Genomic DNA, 24,768 nt, shown 5'->3' with positions numbered 1-24,768 from the left:
CTCGCGTGGGGCGGGCGGGCGGGCGGGGCGGGACGGGGGGGGGAGTCGGCCAGAGCCGCGACCGGGGGGGGGTCCTGGAGTGTGTGTGCGGGGGGGGGGTCCTCCGGGGCGCTGCAGCCCCCCTCCCCTCCCTCCCGGGCTGCCCGGGAGCTTCTCCCGCGGGCCTGCCCGGGGGTGGGCGGGAGTGCCGGGCAGGCGGGGGCCGCCTCGGGGTGGGGTGGGGGGAGCGGCGGCCGAGGGGGGTGGAGGGGAGGGCCGCCCCCGCTCGGGCTCTGCCGCCCCCCCCCCTTGGCCTCTCCAGCTGTTCCCGGCTGGCCGTTCCCGGCGGAGGTCGGGGCCCGGTTCCAGCTCCGGGGGCGCCCGGGCCGGGCTGGGAGGGGGGAAGCAGGAGGCCCCCCTTGGAAGCTCCCGGCGCTCCCCGGACTGCTCGGAGGGGTCCGACGAAACTTGGAAGCCGCTTTGACTGGCGGGCCCTTGCGGCTGCCGGTGGTTTTTTCTTTCAGGGTTGTGGAAGTTATAAGAGAAATGTTTCAGGCCAGGCAGAGAGAGAGAGAGAGAGAGAGAGATTTAGGACACGAAATCCCCAGGAAGAGCCAAACGTGTGTGCCTGCGTGCAAAGCGCCATCGGGCCGCAGCCGCCTTCTGCTGACCCCGGCCGGGGTTTCCAGGGCAAGATACGAACCAAGGTGGATCTTCCTGGCCTGCCGTGGTGGTCTTCCCTCCCAGGCTTACCACCCAGGGCCAGCCCTGCTTAGCTTTCAGGCTTGTGCTACCCTGGGCCGTCCAGATGGGGACGAGAACAGAATAAAGCCGGTGAAATCCTGCATTGATTTTGTAGCCTTCTGCCTCCCAAACTCGCCGTATGTGTCCATCTTGGCTGTAAGCCAGTTCTTTAAGGCTCTGGGCAGCTGGCTGAGGCGGAAGAAGCTGAAGCTGACTAGTCCAGACTAACCAGAGGGAAGGCTGCTGTTTCAGGGGGCAGAGGTCCTCCTGTGGTGGGTGGAATGGAGGTGGTGTTTTTCAGAGCTGCTGCCCTTGCAGTGTTGGAAATGCAGGTGGGTGTCGCGACTGAGCCTGCTGCCTTCCAGCCCTCTTTGGCCCATTCTCTCTCTCCCTTCTTTGACTCGGCCAATCTGGCCGGGCTGATGCACGCTTTTGCTGCTTGGCTTAGTGTAGTTTGCTCTGTGTTGGTCTGCCCTTGACCACTTCAGAACTGCAGCTGGTTTGGAATGTGGCAGCCTGGTTATCGCCAGGGGCCAGCTAATGGGACAGCCTCTCCTCTCTTATAAAACAGCTGCATTGGCTGCCCATTCGTTTCTGAGTTCCTTTCAGAGTGCTGCTTATGACCTTTACAGCACTTCATGTATTTTCCTGTCTGTCCCTACATGGCAGTTGGGGCTCTTCTGCCTGGGGTAGCCTATATGGCCTCTGGCTTCTCCATCATAACTCCACCCTGTGGAACGGGCTCCTTCAGAGGGCAGTGGCTCTGACGGTGTTTGAGAGACTTTGAATGGGATGCAGGCTGCAGGTATGTTTTTATTGATATGATTTAGAATCTGCCTTCACTGGGACTCGAGGCAGATTACACAGAACAAGATACTACAATCGACAGGGAGATCCAATCAACGGTGTAATAGGGTTTGTATTGTAGAAATCTGAAAAAATAGAACCAAAGCAAAATATGTATTAACATGATGTGCTTAGAAGAGGAGGAAGGGGTTATGTGGGGCCTTGTTGTGTATTGTGCTTTTTAAAAAAAGTTTGAATTTATAAGCCATATTGAGCGGTAGGAAAGGCAAGGTATAAATATTTTAATAAATACAAACATTTTTGAGCAGGAAACAATGTTAGCCCCCTAACCCCTGTTGCACTGATAAGACGTTCCTGTCGTCTTATTCCCAACCACCCCAAACCAACATGAATAAAAACACCTGGGTGAAGGATGCTCAGGTTATGTCTTTGTTGAGTCTCCAAGGGAAGGAAATGCCCCGGCAACGGGCAGTCACCTAGGGAGGCCTTCTGTTTGGTGTGTGTGCAAGAGAGTGTTTCTGCTCAGTCTTAGACTCCCAAGTCAAATGTTTGTGTGCAGATTTAACTGTAGGTGGTGGTCTCCCTTTTTCAGGGGGTATAATTTATCTGTTAGAATGACCCTGCTCACCTATGTGCCGCTTCGCATGTGTTTATTGTGTTCCCCTTGTTTTTTAATCTGTGCTTTGCCATCTGTGTATTTATTTTTGTTTAAAATATTTCCACAAGGCCACCTCAGGCAGGCAGGCAGGCAGGCAGGCAGGCAGGCAGGCAGTCTCTCTCTCTGCATTATAATGCTGTGTTGCTGTTTTATTCTGATTGAGGTCTGTGTATAAATGAAAGGTGGCGGATGATCAAGAGCAAGCCACGTTGTGTACTTCTAACCTCGTCTGACAGTTGATTGCTGAAATATCTTAACTCTGTCTCCAGATATTCAAGAATTTTATGAAGTGACTTTACTTGGCAATCCCAAAAGTATCGATCACTCCAAGCCAACGGACTTAGTGCAGCCTGTGAGCACATGGGACTTCTCCAGCCTTCCGAGCTCAGCAGTGACATCGGAAACATTGCCGAGCAGCCTTAGTCCAGCCACAGAGGTATATGGGGGATGACTGAAATGTTCCATTTTGACTTCTGTCACAAACAGTGGAACAGGGTGATTATCCTGGGCTGTTGGATGATGAAGGAATGAAAAGATTTCTGAAGGGGAGGTTGCAGAAAAGCGGAATGAAATCTTTGCATTTGTTTTCATGGAGGAGAATGTGGGGCAGGTACCCACACTAGAGCCACTGCTTTTGAAAAGGCTGTGTCTGAAGTGCAGTTGTGGTGATAAGAGACAAACTTTGAGGACTGCTAGACAAACTGAAAACTAATATGTCTCATGGCCTAGAGGGCAAACGCCTGCGGGTTCTCAAAGAACTTGAATAAGAAATTGTCGAGCTACTAATTGGCCTCCGTGCCGGATGACTGGAAAATAGCCAGTGTCACTCCAGTTCTTAAAAACAACCCAGAGGGGATCAAGAGAATCTGTTTGCCCTCAGCTAAATAGCCACAGCTGTGAAGCAGCAACTGAGAACTTCTGCTGCATCTCCAGGGAATTTGGATAGAGAAAGCGCTGGGTGTCATCCACATATTGACGACATCCCATGCCATAGCTATGAGTTATTTTTTGTAAAGGCTTTACATAAAGGCTGAATAAAGCGAGGGCCAGGATTGCACCCTGTGGAACCATGCAAGCTGACTCCCACACCGAAGATAGATGGTCTCCAACAGCACCCTTTTGAATCTGTTTAGTGAGGAGCAATTTAAGCTAGTCAGGTAGATCCCTTGACACTAAGTTCTGCCTCAACAGGAAGCCACTCCAGTCATTCTAAAAGAAAAGTGTTTTTCAGTGGTCCCCCCAATTTTCCAGTTTTTCCATTGGACCCAAGGAAGGGCCTTCTCAGTTGTAACACTGAAACTTTGGAACTCCCATCGCAGGGAGATTTGTCTGTCTTCCATGAGCAGGTGAAGACTTTTGGGGTTTGGTGTGCCCTCATTGCCTCTTACTATCTCCCTTTCTCTGTGTGTGTTTGTGTGTGTATATATTTTATATTTTAAATGCCTTTTAATGCCTTTCGATATTTTATATTTTAAATGCCTTTTAATGTCTGAGATGTTTTGTTTTAATGTTTGTTGCTTTGTGGACTCTGAATTATGTGCATAGAAGGTTGCATAGAAATGTTTTAAACCAAATAATAAATAAATTAGAAAAGATGAAAAACCTCCCAGGAACAAATGAGAACTTCTTTCTCCTGATTTTTTTCCTGAGCTTTCATGTTTCTAAGTTCTTTCATATTACTATTTCTTATTAGCTAAATCCTTAAATATCATACTTTCCATTTAGACGAATACTATCCATGCTTTGTTCCAACTTTTTAAAAAATCTGGCAGCTGGTTGTAGTTTCTTTGAATCTAGGAGAGCACTCGGCATGTGTGATCCGAGGTTCTGTTTTTGTGCCTGGTTTTGGACTCAGCCCTGCAAACGGGTTCTGCCCGTGAATTCCATCATCCCCCATCAATATTATTCCCTGGGAGGGGAGACAAGGATATTCACCCTGTTGTGAGCAGTTGTTAAATGTTAGTCCCTGATAGACTAGATGTCTGCATCGAGGGAGCAGAGAAAGGGAGAATCGTCCTTTTGAAGTAAATATAAGCTGCTTAGTCTCAGTGTTTTTTCCACTCCTTTTCTTTTTTAAAACCTCTAAGCCCAGGCCGCATCGTCTGCACGTTATTGCTTGAACAGTTGGAAATTAAGTACTTTTTTGTGAGGAGGGGAGAGGTTTTAAGTGCATTTGTGTGTGAGAGCGCTGCCCTGTGTGACTGGACAAGCAGCTTAGCAGGAATGTTGATGGGTGTTAAGATGTGTGTGTGTAGACACATGTGCAGGGCTGTGTTGAAATAATGGTTTAAAGTCTTGAATGACTCGTCTGTGCTTGTGCTGTGTTGGAACTGTGAGTTTTCTCCCCCAAACTGCCACAGCTCTGTGTGTGTGTGTGTGTGTGTGGGGGGGGGGTAGGAGTTGCTGCTTTGCTGCCAGGGTTTGGGGAGTCAGTGAGATTGATCCGTTTCCTACATTTACAAGGCACTGCGACCCCCCCCAGTTCACAGTCGCTCCATTGGCCACCCCCCTCATCCGTTCAGAACTTTGACCAGCACATGCTGCTGGCCTGTGGTCCTCCCATGTCTCCCCTTATGCTCCACCACGGCAGCTTCTCTCGTCAGAACAGGGGCCCTCTGCAGATGCCGCATTGCAGGTGGGCAAAACCCAGCCGTGACCTATGGATGTGCATCCTCTGTAATGGCTCCCAGCTTATGGAGTGACCGGCCTGAAGAAGTCAGGGGAGCTCCCAGTCTCCTGGCTTCCTGTAAAACTGAAGTATTCAGGAGGGCTTTTTTTACTCCAGCAGTAGGACTGTACTGCAAGGAAATGGTTCCGCGAGAGGTGCTTTGGTAAAGGGACAGGGACTGTAGACTGTACTACTGGGTACTGTCTGTGGATGTGTAGTTTCTGTGTAGTTTATGTCATTTAAGGTCTCGGCATATTACTTATGTTTTGTTTCAGCACTGTATTCCTGTATTTGAATTGTATGCTTCTTTTTCTTTTTCTTTTTCTTTATAAAGATTTTTATTGGATTAGATTATATAATCATAAAATACAAACATTCCCCCTTTATTAATATCTGTTTCTAACCCCCTCCCTTTCCTCCCCCCTTTTATTTGTCTTCCAACAGTTTTCCAACCCTTTATCTATCTTATTGCTTACTTACATAATACCTCATGTAATCTATTAAACATACACTTAAACTCTCTTCTAAGCTTGTTATTCTTTTTTTTAAAACACAGAACTACCATTAACCCCTCCTTTACTAAATCTTATATTCTAAATAACACATTGCTAGCATATTAATAACCTTTATATTATTAGTATAACATTTTATCCATTTTCTATTCCCTTACTTACAGCGCAATCCTATGGCCGGCCCCAACGCCGACGCGGCTGCACTGGTGGTGTGGCAGCGCCGCCGGGCCGGATCCTGTGCCAGCAAAGTGTGGCCGCAGCGGCGCCCGCAGCGGCGCAGAGATGCAATTTTGGAGAACCAGAAAGTGTTGTGGGTGGGTCTGATCCACGGCCGCCGCCAGGCGCAGCCAAAGGGCGCTGTTCCTGACAAGCGTCAGGGGGAGGGGCCAGGAAAGGCGCAGCCTATGGGCAGCACGCGATCCCGGCCAGGCCCCAGAGCAGCAGGCAAACCGCGCCCATGCTGGCAGACTGCCTCGGCTCGTGTGTCGGGCGGGGCTCGCAGTCGGGAAGGAGAGGGGTGGGCGTGGTCTGAGAAGCCTTTCCCCCGTTTGCCCAATGTAGCACCAAGTCCCTGGCGGCCGCGTCCAGAGAGGTTGGCATGGGACTGGCAGGCGCCCTGCCATGAGGAATCCAGGGCAGCAGCCAGTCTCTGGCAGCAGGGGACAGCCCCCCAGTGGTGCCGAAGGGGAGGGCTGGCCTGAGGCCGCCACCAAGAGGCAGACGCAGCGGGCCTGCCCCCTCGTCCCCATCCCAAGGCAAAGAACACAGACACCCATTGCACAGAAATCAGCCTTTATTATTATATCATCCCACCTCCCCCAGCAGACGTGAGGAAGGGGAGGCGTGTAGGAGAGCCGTCTGTGCAGCAAAACACCCCACCCCACCCCCAAGGCGGCAGCGGCGGTCACCGGCGAGGCCGGCGGCCGGACCCCCTTGGCCGTCCACGGGCCCGGCCTCTCGCACGCAACTGGGCCCGAGGGAGGGGTGCCTCTGGGGCGGGTGGAGCTGCTGCAGCGGGTGGGGCCGGAGGGTCGAGGGTGGCGACGAGCCGCCCGAGCAGGGCTTCGGCACGGACTTGAGAGGCACACCCCACCCCTCCCAACAACCATGGCCTGTTGGCGTGGGAGGCTGGCAACTGCTCCACGGGATTGGATGCGAGGCAGGACGCATTGGGGTGGAAGGTGTTGGAATGACCAATGGGGCTGCTGCAGACGCCCGAGGGGCTGGACCCACTCTGGGAGGCGGCCGCTCATGGGACTGTGTTGCTGGGGCTGCGGCTGCGATGGGGGCGACCCTCCCCAGGCGCGCGAGACCTCCTGCCCGGGATATGGCATCCACCTGCCACCACCCTGGATTCTCCATTGGTGGGGGCTAGGGTTCCAGCGAGCGGACCGTTTGCCCTGCCATCTCCCGCCCCCTTGCAGCTGCAGCTCGCACCACCCTCTCCCTGGCTTATCGTGTGCCAGCTACTCTCCCCACCGGGGATCCCCGCTCACATGCCCCGCCCCAACCCTCTACCTGGCCATAGATACAGGGGGGTTAGCCGTGTTAGCCTGTGGTAGCGAATTCAAAAAGGGTCCCGTAGCACCTTTACAACTATCCAATTTTATTGTGGCACAGGCTTCTGAGAATCAAGTTCTCTTCGGCAGATGGGTGGTACAGACACTGGTCAAATACAGAGGAGGAGGGGGGGAGGAGGAGGGAGGGAGGGGGCGGGGAGGCAAGACGGGGTGTGTCGGATACATTTGTGGCAATGTGCAGGTGGGGAGATGTGACGGGAGTGTTGGGGGAGGGGCGGAGGACGAAGTCAGACTCGCAGACACAGAAGACAGTTGTTGTACATCTCGTTTTATTGCACTGGAAAGAGCGGGCTTGCGTTTAGGCTGGCGAGGGAGCCGGAGCATTCCACACAGCCCTCCTTCCCGCTCGGAGGGGCGGGGCTGGGATGCAGGTCGCGGCGCGACGGTGCTTCCTGGGCTGCAGCCAACCGTCCGTCAGAGATGTTTGGGGAGGGCGGGGCGCGGGGGAGCAGCCATGCCCTGGACGTGCCTGTGGGGGAAAAAGACACGTGTGGGCTTTGCCTCATTCCACTGGCAAGGCAAGCCCCACACTCCGCCATCCGGGGGGGGGGTTGCACATGGTCGAGGGCAGCAGCTGATGCATGACGGTCTGGTGAGGATGCACTCGGCCTTGGCAAGCCTTTACCTTTAAGGGAGAGAATGAGCTGGTCACAACAAACACCTGGCCACATGTGGTTTTCGAGGCGCCTGCCTCTGAGGCAGCCAGGGGCAGCCATGGTTGCCCCCCACCCCTGCTGGGCCTCACCCAAAGCGGCAAGTGAGCGGGTGGGTTCAGGTGAATGGGCGGTTTGCACTAATCTGCGGAATGCCCCCCCACCTCCTCCTTACCTGTCAGCGCTCTGTCGGTCATCACCAGGTGGGAGCGCAAGAGTCAGGGCACCTGCAAGGAAACGGGAGAGCATGCGGTTAATTTGCAAAGTGTCATTCCCTTCTGCCACGGAAGGGTTAGTTTGTTTGTGCTTAGTTAGAAGCAACTAGCATGCATCAGTTAGCTGTGGAGTCATTCTTTCTATCACGGTAGAAAGAGAGTTAGGCAGTTAGGCACCTCTTCCCCTTTATGCGAAGTTCCCCCAGTTTTTCGCAAAGTCCCCGGAGTGCATTCTGCGCCTGCCAATGTGAATGCCCTCAGCCCGTTTCGGTTTTCAAAGGGGCAATGCCACTCAGCAGACGGGCAGAGCCTCCGGCCGAGTGCTCACTTACCTGGGGGTTTGGGCGGCGCTGGCCGGATGTTTTGTAGGGCGCGGTCGCAGGTGATTGGGTGCAGAGAGGGGGGCTCGTCCACGCCGGGCGCGCACGCTGATTGGTCCCCGGGATAGTTCTCATCGTATGCTCCTTCGGGCCATAGGGGCGGGGCGAGGCGCTCAGAGAGGGGGCTGATTTTTCGCCGTTCCATGGACGCCTATGGGCTACGCCTTCTTTTTCCGTGGCGTAGCTTTTTTGCGCCGCTGTGGGCGTTCCCGCTTCTGGAGGAGCTTAGGGAGCGGACTAACTCTGACCCCGCCTTGCTCCCCGCCCCCCCCTGCGTTGGCGTAGGGCTCTACGCCACTTCTGCGCCGCCGCCCGGGCGCCTGTGGCTTGCACCGGTGCTGGCCCGCCGGCGGGCCAGCGCCACGTCCCAGCGCGGGCGGAAGGCCACTTACGCGGGCGTACGGGCTAGATGCGCCCTCGCAAGCCTTAGTTCGGTTCCTGTTCACTTTCCGTGCCCTTCTTAGGATTGGGCTGTTAATCTCTTTACTCTCCCTCATATAAGTTAATCAATTTAACTTACAGTCTATGTATTTCTTTAAACATTTCTTATTCTTATTCTCAATCTATTTTAGTTATATAAAATACCTGTTATACTAAGAACTTAACTACAATAAAAAATACCTAGCTAGCATGCTCATATATATTCATAATATCTATTCATAATAATACGTCTGCTATTTAATACTGTGTGTAATAAAACAGAATTTTCATCTTAACCCTGATAATAGCTTAGAATTTAATATTTAAATCCCCCTTTCCCGGTAAAGCCACTTCTCTCTTCTTTTATAAAGTCTCAGTAATTTTCGAACTGCCACAGTTTCCCTTCGACATCCCATTTTTTCTCCAAATATTGCTTCAGTTTCTCTCAATCCATATTAAACTGTGAATTGTATGCTTCTTTTCAAATATCTGCCATGCACCCCTATTGTATTGTTTATTGAATGTCCCAAATGTGGATCATGTGGGTTTACACTGTAATCTGCCTTGAGTCTCAGTGAGAAAGGCAGACGATTATTTATTGATTTGATTTATACCCCGCCCTCCCCACAGATGGGCTCAGGGTGGCTAACAACATTAAAAAAATACATTAAAAGTCAAAAAACCATAAAATCAATAATTTTTTTAAAAAGTCATATTGATACTGGGGGCAATATAAATTTCATAAGCATTATAGGTAATCAGTGTTATCAACAAATCAATTAACAACTTAAATCTGTATATTAAAGGGAGCATGTGGCAACATTGGAGAGGGGAATATGAATAGCCTGGGACCCCCTTGTTCCCTCTCCCTGTGGACGTTTCACTCGCACGTGTGCTCCCTTCTCTGTCCTGCCTGCGAGGAGAATCCCTGCTCCCTTCTCCTGTGCCGTCCTCCCCTTTCCAAAGACAGTGCACATTTTGGGCTTGGGGTCAGTTGAGACTCTCCGTTCTCGCTTCAGTTTACGTCCATCAGATTCTCCACTGCTTGTTTCAGAGGCAGAAAATGACCTCTGCTTCCCTCCAGAGGCAGGTAGTGGGGCTGGCAAGTAAGTGTTGCGGCAGGTTGCAGCCCGCCCTGCTGTCAGCTCCCTCCGTGTCTTGCTGTGTGCGTTACAGGCAGGTTCCCAGAATGCTGAATGACCCCTGCCCATGAAACCTCCCGGGGAGATCAGCTTGGCCTAGCAGACTCGCAAGAGCCCCTAGAATTTTTTATCTTGGGGCACACGGTGTGCCAATGGGGCCCAGGAGGACTTCCTTTGTCCGGGTCACTCTTCTAACATACTCCAACCTGTTTATAAGCTGAAGAAGGTGCAGAGCAGGCACCAGGACCACTGAAGAACAGTGTCACAAAGAGAGCAGTGCCTCGCCCGTGCGCTGGGGAGCCAGTGCGTGGAATATGCTTGCTCTGCCGAACTTCCAATGATGATAATCCTGCACCAGCAGTTCCCTCTCTACCATGGCTTGCTTCTGGATTTCCAGAAAAGTGGCGACTGTGAAGACTGTGTGCGCTGTCAAGTCGCTTATGACTCGTGGCCGCCTGACGAATTGACCTCCAAAGTGCTCCATCCTCTTTTTTTAATAAATTTTTTATTTTTCATAGCTACAAAACACTACACAAAACTATCACAAGGAAAGGGGAGAGGGAAGGGACAAAGGGGGGGGTGGAAAAAGAAAAGGGGGGGAATGAACTACAAACACTAAACACTACACTTCAATGTTTCCCTTCATACTGTCATAATACAAAAATAGCTCCATAAAATAATGATGGAGTGGTTAATCATACAGAGAATAAACATTTCAAATTCTGGTTAAACTTTCCTCCCCCTTCTAGGTCCCGGACGCAATTCTCTCTGTGCAACTGCTGTTGCGATGCTCTCCTCCTCCCCCCCCCCCTCCGGCTCCTCCTTTTCTTCGTTCTTGGTGCAGCAGAGTTCTGGGTTTTTATTCTCAAAATCCTTTAGTTGATCTTCTGATAATATCTTATAGGCCTGATCTTTATATCTGAACCATATTCCTTCCGGGAATAACCATTTGTACTTTATTCCATGGTCCCTCAGAAGTGCTACAAACTTTTTATATTTAAAACGCCGTTTCCGGACTAGAAATGGAACGTCCTTCAAAATCTTGACTTTCAAACCCATAAAGTCCAAATCCGCATTGTATGAGTTATATAGGATGGTGTCCCGAATCTTTTTAGATGAAAAGTCAATAATGATCTCACGAGGCAACTGTCGCTTTGTTGCATATTTTGAAGAAGCCCGACGGACCTCCAAAATGGCGCTTTTAACCTCTTCTTTAGTCGTCCTCGCGGGTGTCGCCAGTAGTTCCGAGACCAAATCCCACAGATCCTCATTTTCCTCCTCTTTCACGTTTTGCAGACGCAAAATTGTCTGCGTTCGTTCCACCTGTAGCCCGATCAGCTGGTTCTCCACCAACTTCAGGTCCTTTTTTGTAGCCTTCACAAGTGACGCACTTTCCAGAGCAGACTTTTCTGCCCCCCCCCGCTGCTGCCTTAATGGTTTTCACCTCGCTTTCAATTAAGCCCACCCTTTGATCAGTTTCGTTCAGCTTGTCAACAAAGGGTTTTATAGCTTCCACCACCGCCCTGCGTACCAACTCTTCGAGCGACTCCCCCTTCTGCAAGGTAGCCGAGATTGACTTACCGAGAGCGGGACTTTGCCTCTTTGCTGCCATTTTGGGGGGGGGCGCCAACAAAATTCTGGAACTCAACGAAGGGGAAGAGCGAGTCTTCTTCAGATCAACCTCTCCTTCACAAACGCTTGTAGAACAGAAGGGATTCGCTTGTTTACAGGCTTCCGCCTGTTTCTTTTACTTGCCGTTTCTCGTTGCCCGGCGGCACTCGAGGCGCCGCGCACATCTGCCGGCCTCCATAGGGACAAACGGGCAATTCCCCCCCCGCATTGATTTCGGGGAGTTCTTCCCGCCGCGTCCCGGACCCTGGCTCCCTCCCTGGGAGTCCTGGGGGCTAATCCTTGCGGGTCAGCCGCCCGGTCAGGGTGCCCGGTCGTTTCCTCCCGGACCAGCCGAGAGGAGCGTCCGGCATGGCTGAGAAAACGAAACCGAATCCAAAGTGCTCCATCCTCAACAGTCTTGCTCAGGTCTTGTAAACTGGAGGCTGTGGCTTCCTTTATTGGGTCAATCCGTCCCATGTTGTCTCTTCCTCTCTTCCTGCCGCCTTCCACTTTTCCTGGCATTATCGTCTATTCCAGTGAGTCCGGTCTTCTCATGACGTGACCAGAGTATGTCAGCCTCAGTTGAGTCATTTTAGCTTCTGGTAAGAATTCAGGCTTGATTTGGTCTAGAACCCACTTACTTGGTTTAGTTTTTGTGGTGGTCCATGGTATTCATAAAAGTATCCTCCAGCATCACACTTCAAATAAATCAATTTTCTTCCTGTCAGTTTTATTCATTGTCCAATTTTCACATCTTTACATAGTAATGAAGAATACCATTTTTTGGATGATCTTGATCTTGGCCCCAGCTGCCCCTCCTTATACTTAAACAACTTTTCTGGTTCCTTCAGGGCTGGCTGTCAGTCCAAGTCTCGGTCTCCTTCTGATTTCTTGGGTGCTGTCCCTCTGTAACAGAATAATATCTCTGTACCTAATTAAAGATTTGAACTGTCCAGCCTGCAAAATTTATTGCCGTAACTGGGCATCATAAAAAAACTTCAAATAAGGTCTGATAACAAGCCTCTCTTTAGAGAACCCGTTTCTCACTAGAAAATATTTATGTGGGTTCTTCTTGTTTAACTCCCATCAGTGTACACAGAAGCTTCTTTCTAGAATTTAAATCTTTATTCTTCATTGAAACAAACACTAATCGTTTTATGTAGGCAAGATATTAAAATATATATGCAGATTAAACTTGATCCAACTAGTGATGAATCATGCATGCTATAAGAATTAAATCTCTTAATATTTCTCAAACATAAGTAAATATAAATGATTTAAAACCAGGTCAGACTTAATCTACTATGAAACGCATTGGAATTTCTGTAAACACACAGGTGCCATACATATTTCATGTAAAGAATACTCTTCTTGATCATTCCTTCATCGGAAATCCCTAAATTCTTATTACGGTGACATCTTTTTATGCTTAATGACATTTGCTGTCTGTCTATAGATAAATCTCTAAAATCTTTTAACATACGGCCGTAGGATAGAAAAGATGGGTCTTCGGCTTAGCCGATTCTTCACATTCCCCATCGTGTGTTTATGCTAAAGCTAGCCGTGACGCCACTGCACTCCTGCGCCTTCACCCCCCTGCAGGCTGGATTCCCCAAGCTCTCCCCTTGCCCAGGGGCTAGTTTCTCCGCCTGCTGAACACCTGGCTCCACCTGTGTATTCCAAAACTATTATACTTATCTCTTAAAATGATCTAGCGACCATCTCAGCCTCAGAGTTTCGCATACAGAGCTGCTCTTTTTACCCAACGTAGAGCGACGTGGTTCTTCAGGGGTCTCACTAGAAGACTCCACTGACCGCTGAGTGGAGTCTTCAACTTGTCCTCATCCAGTTCTTTTGCTCTGTGAGCCACTTGAGACGTCTTCCCTGCAAGGTGGCACTTCTAGCGGCCGTGTGTGCACTGCAGGAGGGAATGCCAGTGGTCTCTGTGCCTCCACTCAGACCCTCTTCCTCACCTCCGTATTCCCAGGGGGAAGGCGGGTACTGCATCCACATGCTGCATTTCCGTGGAAAGTGCTCTCAGTTTCGTTTGAGGCCAGACCTGATCCCTCCCACCGGCTTCCTGAATCCAGGCTTGGTAGCAGAGAAGGACTTGCATTTTGCGAGTGCTTAGAGAGAACTGTCATTACGTTGGGACAGAACTGCTTTCCGTCAGGACTAACTTGGACCTGTTCATTTGCTGTTCAGGTCCAAGGAAAGACCAGAGTGTCTTCAGAGCAATTCAGTCACTAGGTTGCAGATACCATCATGCTCTGTTATGGTGACCTAGTTCAGGGCACACCATGTCAGACTAGCATCTGGTAAATCCAGGTTCAGATCCCCACTCTTGTCATGCAAGCTTTGATGGCTGGCTGACCTTGGTTCAGTCACTTGTTCTCAGCCTAGTCTACCTCACAGGGTTGTTAGCAGAAGAGTGACTCTCCTTAAAACAATCCAGGGTTCCCCTGCCTTTTTGGACCTGTTTGTACCTTTGCAATTCTGACGTAGGGCGGTGGGTGCGGCCATAAGATGGCTGGAGGTGGAGCCAGCCACAAAATGGCTGCCGTGGCTTACCCTCAGTCGTACTGAAGACCCTTGTGCTGTGGTGTCAGCAGCTGCCAATGCAACGTTTTAAGAGATTTGCACAGCCAGTCCCATCTCAAAGAGCAAATTCTAAGCCCTGCTGGGGAAAAGCCCCACGTGGCCTGGCCTGCTTGGTAGGTGCCAGGAAAGATGTTGGTGAGTGCTGTGGTGTGGATGGGCACCAGGTTGAGGACCCCTGGCATAACCTGTCTCTCAATGCTTTTCCTTCTGAGAGAGGAGGGAGACTATTGTAAACTGTGTTGGGTCCCCGCTGGGGTATAAAGTGAACCACAAGCCTCTTCTGGAGACACTTGGAGCTCATTCCACCAGAGCTGTTACTCCATCCTCCACCCTCAGTGGAAAGGTTCCCCTCCCTGAGCCCCAGAGGGCAGCCATCTGGACCCAACCTTCCACTTTTGTGGTGGCATAGCCGAAGCAGACGTGCTCTGTGGTGGGGCTGCGATTGGACTGTCGTTGCTTCTGTATTTGTTCTTGGGCTAGGGAGGTGCTTCTCTGCGTTTCCCTGAGCAAACATGCTTGATTGGGGAGGTCTGTTCTGTGAGCTTTCTGTCTGGATTTTTGCAGGAATCTCCCTCTCGGGATGACGACCCTCCACCCCTGGAGCACAGTTGTCTCCAGGCTTCCAATGAGGTGACCGTTCCAGAGCTTGTTCATGTGTCTCAGAAGAACCTTTCACAAGTTGAGAATGTACACGGATTTGTTTCTCACTCTCGTATTTCACCGGTCAAGGTAGGAAAACTTTTGTTATTGCAGTGCCGTTTTGGAAATGAAAATACTGTTCAAATGATTGCCAAGTGTTTCTTTCCTTCTGATCTGGGGGTCAGAGTGGGTTGGATCCCGTGGGAACGATCGGCATGCACAAGGCAAGTAGCGATTCTCTCCTGCAGCTGCCCTCCATTTCCCCCCTCTCATTGCTCCCCGGGGGTGGGGGGGGTCTCCTGTCCTGCAGGAAGAGCATTTCATGGAGCAGTTCAGAGTGCTTTGGAAGGGGGGGAGTTGGGGAAGCTGAGCATTCCCGCAGGGTGTTTAGATGGGATCCAGCAAAGCGAGTTTTTCATAAATAGTTTTTACCGCTTCTCTTTCTCTGTGTGTGTGTGTTATGTGCCGTCGACTCTTTTTCCATCCTATGGCAACTCTTGTAAATGAAAGACCTCCAAAAGTCTTTATCATTTACAGACTTGCTCAGATCTTGCAAACTGGAGGACGCGGCTTCTTTTATTTAACTCTTGTTACACAGAGGTGGTCTCGGAAACCCTAAGATAAGAACATCTCTGTGTAACAAGAGTTAATCGGTTGCTGCAGATGTTGATATCTAGGGTGTCTCTCAAATTAGGTATCCTCTGTCACATGTATCAGGATACTCCCCCAGTCTGGTTGTCTGTTCTGGATTGGTAGGTGATGATCTGAAAGTGGGAAGTACTTTCTGTGGTTCTATTGCCATGGTCAGACCTTTGCCAGTGAGATTTTGGATTGTAGCATTCTGTATTCTCTGCTGAGATGGGGAACCTGTTAAGAGGGTCTGCCCTGAAAGGGCCCTGAAGATTTCTTCACGGATTTGGGGTGAATGGCTGATTGCCGTGACCAGTGAACTGGGAATAGAGGAATGATGCAGGCAGTTCACACCGTCTTTCCTGAATTTACTCTCTCAGTAATTAGAGCCTGTTTGATGCCTTGGTCCACTGAGTGGTTTGGGTGATGAAACAGTGAGGACAATGGCTGGAATAATGGTGTATAACACCCATCTGAATATGATCCCAAGGTATAAATTGTATGAGGTTGAGAAGCAATTCTTCAACAGTTCCTTTATTAGAAGGTGGCCCCAGGGGTTGAAAAAATACATGATTTCAAGCATCATAATAAAAAAAGCAGAGGAAATATTGAAACATCTGACAAACTGCTGGAATCGGCAGCTCTTGTAATGGGAGAGCAACTGAAACATGGTGCCCTCTGATCCCCGCCCCCCCAAGCCTCTCCCAAAGGATGTCCTGGTTAATGGCATCGAAAGCCCCTGAGAGGTCCAGGGGGGTCAACAAGGACGTGCTCCTCTGCCACAGGCTCCTGCTCCTCGCTTGAACCCCGATTAAAATGGTTCTAGATCAGGGGTCAGCAAAAGAAAAAAATCTGGAGGATCTGGGTTTTTATTTTTATTTTTTTTAAAAATCCAGGATTCCTGAAATTTGGGTCAGATACTTTGGTTTGGGTTAGAGAATCCCAGATTTAACCAACCATTCCATATGAGGGTGAATGTCTGGAGGTGTTGGGACATTTTTAAAGCAATCTCCACCAAATTTGCAGGCAGCCTCCTTCTGACTGTCCCCTAAAGGTCTCCCCCAATTTCAGGAGGATCGGGCCCTGGGGTCCAGTTCTGTGGACCCCTGAACAAGCTGCCCCCCGCCACTCTCCATTGTTTCCTAGGAAGGAGACATTTCCAAGGCTTTTAAACTCTGTGCCTCCCCCCCCCTTGCTTAGGATTCTCTGGTTTGACATTAATCCCTTGCAGTTTTATTTTCAAACCTGAGAATCCCTAGGGAGGGATTTACTGAAACAAGGCGGGGGGGGGAGTGAAGCTAAGTCAAGCTGTGGAGTTTAAAGTTAGCTGACAACGGCTGCCGGGGAGCGGCCGAATGGGACGAGAATCCACTCTGCCTGCTGCTGCTGCCTCCTCCGTCCTGCCAGCCTTGCACCTCTCTGCCCCAGGGTGGAGCTCTGCTTGGCTCCGTTCACGCCACAGCCCTCTCGCTGGCTGCCTGTGGCTCCCTGCTGCCGCTGAGTAATCCATCCCAGCGAAGTCTGGGTGCCTGGATCGGCTCTGGGGTTCTTCAGTGGGAACTGGGAATGCCAGATTTAGCTGGATCAGCTTAAACTCTGCGTTTCCCCCCTAGATCTGGATCGCACACCCCTAGTCACCAATCTTGTATAATTATAATCAGATCACATCAGAGTTTAGAGCAAGAGATCAACATAAAGGCAGTATAAGAAAGCTCATTTCCATAATTGTAAATATATACAGATTAGTATTACTGATAATTATTGACAAGGGCCATTTTTATGTGTCTTTAAAATTTTGGGCAATTTTATATCTCTAAACAGGACAGAAAGAAAAGTGTTTAAACTATGGAAAGAAATATTTAATTTTGAAAAGGATGTCCTAAGTTTACTGGTGGAGAAATACGTGGGGCTTTTCTTTTTTTCCGGACATTTGGAGCTGTGGCTTTAGGGTGTGCCCCTGTACAGTCTTGTAATGTTGGCAGGGATGTCCAAGGGTGCCTGTGAGTAGGAGGGGGTTGCAGTTAGATCCTGTTCCCTTCAGAGTCTTTGCCCGGGCCCAGAGTCTGGGGCTGGCTGGCTGACTGGCTGGCGTGTGGCGTCCAAGGTGAGCTCCCTCCTCTGCCCCCTTGTGGGGCAGCGTGAGAGTCTTGCTGGTTCAGGACTACCTCCAAAGCTCAGCACAACTGTGCAGCCCCCCCCCCCACACACACACACCTTTCCTGGTGGTCTCGCAAGTGCGTTTGCGTCCCCCTTGCCTCCACAGTGCTGAATGATTTATGTCAAACTCAGTAGCTTGATTGAATGAGCTTGTGCTGCCCCCTGCTGACTGCCCAGCAGTATTGCAGCCGGTGCTGTGTGCGTTTCTACCCCTCCATTGTTTGTGCATGTGTGCGCGTGTGAGATAGATGTTGGGTGATCTAAATACTTAGGAGCATTAATGCAGTTCTTAAAAGGTTCCTATATTTCTCTTGCTCAGCTGGGGACTTGACCAGCAGTCTTCGAAGCTCTGTAAATATACCAGAATGCCACCGCACAGTGTGAGGCTGAAGTTTAGGAATCTCTGCCATGAGCTTGCAGAATAAACATCCGGGCAGAGGGTTGATGGCTTCTCTCTGGTTATTTTTTATTGATGATTTAAAACATTGTTAAAACATTAGTATCTTGCCTCTCCAAAGCTTGATGTGGCAAACAAATTACAGAATGGCAAACCCCTGAAATAGATATGAGTAGAAAACCTGCAGGAAACAGAAGAATTATGACATAGCGAAACCCGGAAGAGCCCTTCAGCCACCGGAAGCCCTTTGGGCCAGATGAGTGTGACGTCCTTGCCCTGACGGCCCTGCTTCTAGCTGTGGACGTTCCTGCTTCACATGGTATAGATGCATGGAGCGTGCCTTAGCCGGAATGGCTCAAGCGGAAGCAGCTTCAGATTGTTCACCCCGTAGCACTACAAGGGTTTGAGGCTACCCTGGTTCTGTAGGTCCAGCAGGAGGCAGCATTCTGCTCTGTAGAAGCAAAGAACATAGGAAAGGAAGCTTTCGAGAGCTGGAGATGCCGGAGGAGGAACCAGTAATATACTGAATGCAAGACGTGGGTCCTACCACTGAGCCAGAAAGGCGGGCGGCTTTGCTTTGCCCTGACCCAGGATGCACCAGGAACATAAAGGAACATTTCCTCCAGAAGAGGTCATTCTGTTCCTCTTGCTTGTGCTGTAAGCAGAGAAGAAATTAAAATAGACCTTGCAAGGTGCTTTTCTTGAGGATAGTGCCGAGGTCTCCATAATGGCCATCAATTTATGAGATCACGCTGAGGTTCATTAACGATGGGTTGTTTTTAAATGCATTTTCAGGTAGCCGTGAGAGCCGGTGTGATGCGGTAGTTTTAGGCCGGGAGACCGAGGTGCGTATCCCCATTCCGCCAAGGGGGGCCTTGGGCCAGCCACGCACTCTCAGCCTAAGCGCCCTCCCAGGAAGAGAGGAGGGGAGAATGAGGTGATCTGTTTAGGTCCCCATTGGTGGGTGTAAAAGGAATAAATACTTTGGAGTGAGTTGCACTCTCCTGACGGAGCAGGCCCACAGCACGGCTAATTGTGCCTGCTGTGGTCAGAGGTGCTTTTCCCAGCTTTGCTTGGTGGGCCAGTCGTGCCCTCTTCTGGTCAATAAGGGACCTTGCTTCCATAGCACAGGCCTTCTCCAGACTATAAAACTAAAGCCAGGATAGAGAATCCGCGGATGGACCTCTGTGGCAAGTAGCCAGGGGTTTATGGCTGTGATTTTTGCAACAGCTGTTAATGAACTTCCCACCACCAAACCATAGAAGTACCCCATAAAGAAGTTGAGGCACCCCTTTGACCTGTATGTGTGAACTACAGCAGGAACCAAATGTCCACTTTTGACCTAAGAGAATTGAGTAATTGCTTCACTCCCACAGTGTTGGGGATTTGCTTATGTATGCTGGAGCTGTGCAGTCCGTTTGCCGGAAGAATGAAATACAGTGCCTAAATACTTACAAGCCTGTACTTGTTCTAGCAGATGGTCATCACGGGGCTGTTTAGAAAGACCATAACACTAGCTTTGCCGTAATTAATGTGCAAGGCATTTCTGTAGTATTTTGAGACTTCCTTACATGCATATGAGAGATCCAGACTGGTTTGAGAAAGAATAATTGCATCATCAGCATGCGCTAAAATGCTAATTTTAGTGTTGGCTACTTTGGGAAGATGGGGGGATGAACTTTTTAAAAGAGTGGGATCAGATTGTCTCAAGAGATTAAACTGAGAAGGACCAAGTACACAAGCCTTGCCACACCTCGAGCAGCTGGGGCTGAGTGAGATGCTCTTTGTCTGAGCAGCAGACTTGAGCTGTGGTGTTTGAGGAAAGACCTTATTCGGTGGTACAGGCTCCTTTTACAGTCTGGATTTTACAAGCTTCATCCAGAGAAGTCCCCTGAAAATTGAGTCAAATGCTGACATAAGATCAGTAAAGGCTACAGACGGTTGTTCTCCTGCTAAATGCCTGTATTTCCCTACTGGATGTGCTAATATTTAAGGCACAGTGGCTGGGCTGAAAACAGTTTTGCTCTTTGCACAGAACTTTGGTGTCATGCAGCCAAACTTTAAACTTCTTTCAAAGGTAACTGCCACACAGCTTCCCAGCTGCAGGAAACAGGCTAATTGTGTGATAGTTTGCAGGATCTTCTTAGTGGCCTTTTTATTACTTTAGCCCAAATTTTAGGCATTTTACTAGAGTTACAGATACATGTAAATAAAGAGAAGGGGGGGCACCACTTGCATTTAATTAACTAAGGGGGAGTATCATTTGGAAGAGAGTCCTTCTCTGAATTCAGTTGGGCTATAAGGTCTTTCCCCACCTCCAAGACTAACTAGAGATCATTCTCGGGCATCCTTCATTGATGGTGCAGGAGTTCTGCTCTTGGTGTTTCTGTAATAATCAAAAATGTGCTGAAACGTTTCTTCCATATACAAGCTAGAAAACAGCAACTCAGAGAATTTCGAGTTGCCGCGTAAAGCACCAGATGCCGTATGCCAAAAATAACTGAGAGTTACTGGGTAGTGATGCATTGGCGAGGAGACGCCATGCTTTCCCATCAGCTTGGCATTTCTTTGCTCATTAACACAAGTTTTTATAATTTTTTCTTAAGCTGGAAATATGATGAGGGCAGGGCATTGAAACGATCCTACTTATAAAAGCAGTACGTTTCATGCAGGATCTGAGCTCTCGGTCAAACGCTGGAATACACATTTAGTTTGTGTGTTACATTTAAGGTTGTGCAATTTAGCTCAGTAATACAGAATATGTACCTGAAAAATGCATATTTAGAATTGTTTGAGTATATCCGGCATTTTCAGATATCTACTATATAAAACGTGAGCCGTATTGGCGACGATTCACCTTTTATCCCTGCGCAGGTGTACTTGCACGCCTCTCCGCAGGGATAAAAGGTGAATCCTCAGCAATACAGCTTGCCTCGGAGGACCCAGAAGGCCGCTACTGGTGGTGGGACCAGCGCGGCGGAGCAGCTGCTGCAGGGCCATGGGAGGGCTGCTCTGGACCTCTATGCCGCCTCAGGTAGGGTTGCCAGTCCCCCACTCCCACCCTCCACCCCCGCTTACCTGGCCACCTGCGCACCGCAGGAGGCCAGGCCTGCAGCTGATCTGGCCTACAGGAGCGCTCCAGCATCCTTTTCACTCCCCTGGCTCCCGTCCTTTCCACCCCCCCCTCCATGCTCCCAGGCCCACAGCTGCCAGGATTGGGGCCAGATCGGGTCAGCTGCAGAGCTCAGGAGTGCTCCACCACCCTTTCCACCACCCCCCATACTCCCAGCCTACAGCTGCCTGATCCGGCTCGGTTCTGTTGAGATTCTTTGGTTCTGTTGGGCTTGCATTGCCCTTGGGTTCTGCCTGGCATGTTTGAGTGACACTGGTTCTGTTCAGCTTGCATCAGTGTACCTTGCTTCAGTTTGGATCATAGAATCATAGAGTTGGAAGGGGCCATACAGACCATCTAGTCCAACAACTGCCCAGTGCAGGATGAGCCTAAAGCATCTCTGACAAGTATTCATCCAGCCTGTTCTTGAAAACTGCCAGTGAAGGGGAGCTCACCACCTCCCTAGGCAGCTGATTCCACTTTTTCACGGTCAGAGTAGTTCAAAAGTTTTTCCTAATATCCAGCCGGTACCTTTGTGCATGTAATTTAAGCCCATTGCTTCGTGTCCTACCCGCTGCTGCCAACTGGAACAGCTCCTTGCCCTCCTCCAAATGACAGCCTTTCAAATATTTAAAGAGAGCAATCATGTCCCTCCTCAACCTCCTCTTCTCCAAACTAAACATTCCCAAGGCCTTTAGCCTTTCATCGTAGGGCTTAGTCTCCAGACCCCTGATCATCCTCGTTGCTCTTCACCCTCTCGATTTTGTCCACATCCTTTTTGAAGCGAGGCCTCCAGAACTGCACACAATACTCCAGGTGTGGCCTGACCAAGGCAATATAGAGAGGGGCTATGACCTCCTGCGATTTCGACGCTATGGCCCCTTTAATACAACCCAAGATTGAATTCGCCTTTTTTGTCACCGCATCACACTGACTGCTCATATTTAGTTTACAATCCACTCTTACCCCAAGATCCCTTTCTCATATACTACTGCCCAGAAGTGTATCCCCCCTCCAGTATTTGTGCTTCCCATTTTTGTGGCCCAGATGTAATACTGTGCACTTGTCTTTGTTGAATTGCATCCTATTCACAGCTGCTCACTTCTCCAGAGTATTCAGGTCTTGTTGAATTTTAATTCTATCTTCGTGGGTGTTTGCTACTCCTCCCAATTTGGTATTATCAGCAAATTTAATGAGCAGCCCTTCCACTCCTTCATCCAGATCATTGATAAAAATATTGAAAAGTACCGGGCCCCAAACCGATCCCTTCGGCACCCCACTTGACACCTCCCTCCAATCTGATGAAATGCCGTTGACCACCACTCTTTGAGTGCGGTCCTCTAACCAGTTCCCTATCCACCGAACTGTCCTATAGTCCAGTCCACAGTCTTCCAGTTTGCCCATCAGAATGTCATGGGGGACCTTATCAAAAGCTTTACTGAAATCCAGATAAATCACGTCAACAGAGTTCTCCCGATCCAGTAAGCTGGTCACTCAATCAAAGAAGGAAACTAGGTTGGTCTGGCAAGATCTGTTAGGAACAAAAGCATGCTGACTTCCCCAGATCACTGAGTGGTCCTTCAGATGCTTACAGATTGATCCCTTTAAAATCTGTTCTAATATCTTCCCAGCAACAGAAGTCAGACTGACCGGCCTGTAGCTTCCCAGGTCATCCTTCTTCCCTTTCTTAAAGATTGGGATAACATTTGCTCTTCTCCTATCTTGTGGCACATCTCCAGTCCTCCAGGAGGCCTTGAAGATGATGGACAGGGGTTCTGCAAGTTCTCTAGAAAGTTCTTTCAGTACTCTTGGGTGCACCCCATCCGGCCCAGGGGATTTGTATTCATCCAATGCAGCCAGATGCCTCTCCACAACCTCTCTGTCAATGTCAATTAGCCACTCAGGTGTCCTGCCACATTTTCTATCTCTAGATGTGCCTGAGTTCTTCAGGGAGAAAACAGAGGCAAAAAAGTCATTAAGCCTGTCTGCTTTTTCTCTGTCCTGCATCAGAGTTTCTCCATCTACTCCCAACAGCAGTCCAATTGCCTCTTTTACCTTGCGTTTACTTCTCACATATCTGTAGAAGTTTTTCTTATTGTAGCGAGCCCTTCTGGCCAGACCCATCTCGTACTGAGCTTTGGCCTCTCTGATGGCTGATTTGCAGTACCTAGTAACCCTCATATACTCCTCTTTAGAGGTCTGTCCTTCTCTCCATTTCCTAAACATTTCCCTTTTCTCTCTTAGCTTATTCTGGAGCTCTCTGTACATCCACATCGGTTTCTTGGAGCCCTTACCATGTTTCCATCTTGCTGGGATAGTGAGGGCTTGAGCTTGCAAAAGCTCGTGTTTGAGAAGGGCCCACCCTTCACTCGCTCCTTTTCCTTCCAGCACACTCCCCCACGGAATGACTCTCATCAAACCTCTGAGTTCATCGAAGTTGGCCGTACGAAAATCTAACTTACGAGTCTGGCTACAAACTTCCTTGGCTCCCCACAGCAACTGGAATTCAAGGAGGACATGGTCACTTCCCCCTAAGGTCCCCACCACCTTCATCTCATCTACCAATTCTTCCCTGTTGGTTAATATCAAGTCTAGTATGGCCGAGCCCCTTGTAGCTTCCTCCACCCTTTGAAAAAGGAAGTTATTGGCCAGGCAGGTCAGGAAATTGCGTGATTCATGACGCTTTGCTGAGCCTGTCTCCCAGCACACATTGTGGAAGTTGAAGTCACCCATAATTACAAGGTTCTGATGTCTGGATACTCTGCCAATCTGTTCAAAGAGGGCAGCATCCGTTTCTTCTCGCTGGTCAGGTGGTCTGTAGCAGACTCCAACAATAATGCCCTTTGTCCTTCCTCCCCTTATTTCTACCCATATGCTTTCCACCAGGCTGTCCGCCCCATTCTCCATAACTCCTTGACAATCAAGCCCTCTCCTCACATACAACGCCACTCCACCTCCTCTTCTACCCTTCCGGTTTTTCTTGAACAACTCATACCCATCCACTAGCACATTCCAGTCATGGGAATCATCCCACCAAGTCTCAGTAATTCCTACTATATCATAGCCCTCTGTTTGCAATAGAAGCTCAAGCTCTTATTTCTTATTGCCCATACTTTGGGCATTGGTATATAGACACTTGTAGCCTTGTACCTTTGTTTGACCTTTCCTACCCAGGTGGGTCCCCACTGTTTTCACTTCGTCATTGAAATCCCCATGTCGATCGTCCCCTTCCCCTTGTGGCATCAGTTTAAAGCTCTCCTGATGAAGTTCTCCAGGTTCGTTCCAAACGTTTTCTTCCCTGCCCTTGAGAGGTGAAGCCCATCATGTGCTAGAAGGCCTTCTCTAAGAAAATCTATCCCATGGTTTCAGAACCCAAAGCGCTCCTGCCGGCACCACCAACTCAGCCAACGATTCACTTCAAGTATGGTCCGCTCCCTGCGTGTTCCTCTTCCTGTGACTGGAAGGATAGAAGAGAATACCACCTGAGCTCCCAATGTCTTCAACTGCCTTCCAAGAGCTTCATAATCCTCTTTAATTCTTGCAACAGTATTCGCAGCCGTGTCGTTCGTTCCCACATGAATCAGCACAAACGGGTACTTAGCAGGCTTGATGAGTTTCGGCAGCCAGTCGGTAATATCCTGAATTCTAGCTCCCGGCAAGCAACACATCTCTCGGAATAGGGGATCTGGCCCAGAGACATGGCGTTCCATACCCCTGAGCAAGGAGTCCCCGACGACTACCACCTTCCTTTTTTTCCCACTTCCATGAGGCCCCATGTCCTCTGCACACCCTCTTCCAGATCTTTGCGGTTCTCCTTCCACTCTCATCTCCGTCACCACCTCTAGCGCTTCAAAACGATTCTT

At 49.6% G+C, this 24,768-nt stretch overlaps 1 protein-coding gene across 9 annotated transcripts in view; it reads left to right on the top strand.

Moving 5' to 3' along the window:
• Positions 1 to 24,768, top strand: part of DLG1 (discs large MAGUK scaffold protein 1) — a 140,335-nt gene that overhangs the window by 555 nt on the left and 115,012 nt on the right. For all 9 annotated transcript variants that reach the window (XM_054983023.1, XM_054983022.1, XM_054983021.1 and 6 more), the window contains exons 3-4: positions 2,458 to 2,624; positions 14,535 to 14,699. In XM_054983023.1, coding sequence (XP_054838998.1) covers positions 2,458 to 2,624; positions 14,535 to 14,699 — 332 coding nt within the window. The remainder of the gene's footprint in view (positions 1 to 2,457; positions 2,625 to 14,534; positions 14,700 to 24,768) is intronic.

Source organism: Eublepharis macularius, chromosome 6, assembly GCF_028583425.1.
Source record: "Eublepharis macularius isolate TG4126 chromosome 6, MPM_Emac_v1.0, whole genome shotgun sequence".
In the NCBI taxonomy this organism is placed as follows: Eukaryota; Metazoa; Chordata; class Lepidosauria; order Squamata; family Eublepharidae; genus Eublepharis; species Eublepharis macularius.
This window is presented reverse-complemented; position numbering and strand designations above follow the sequence as displayed.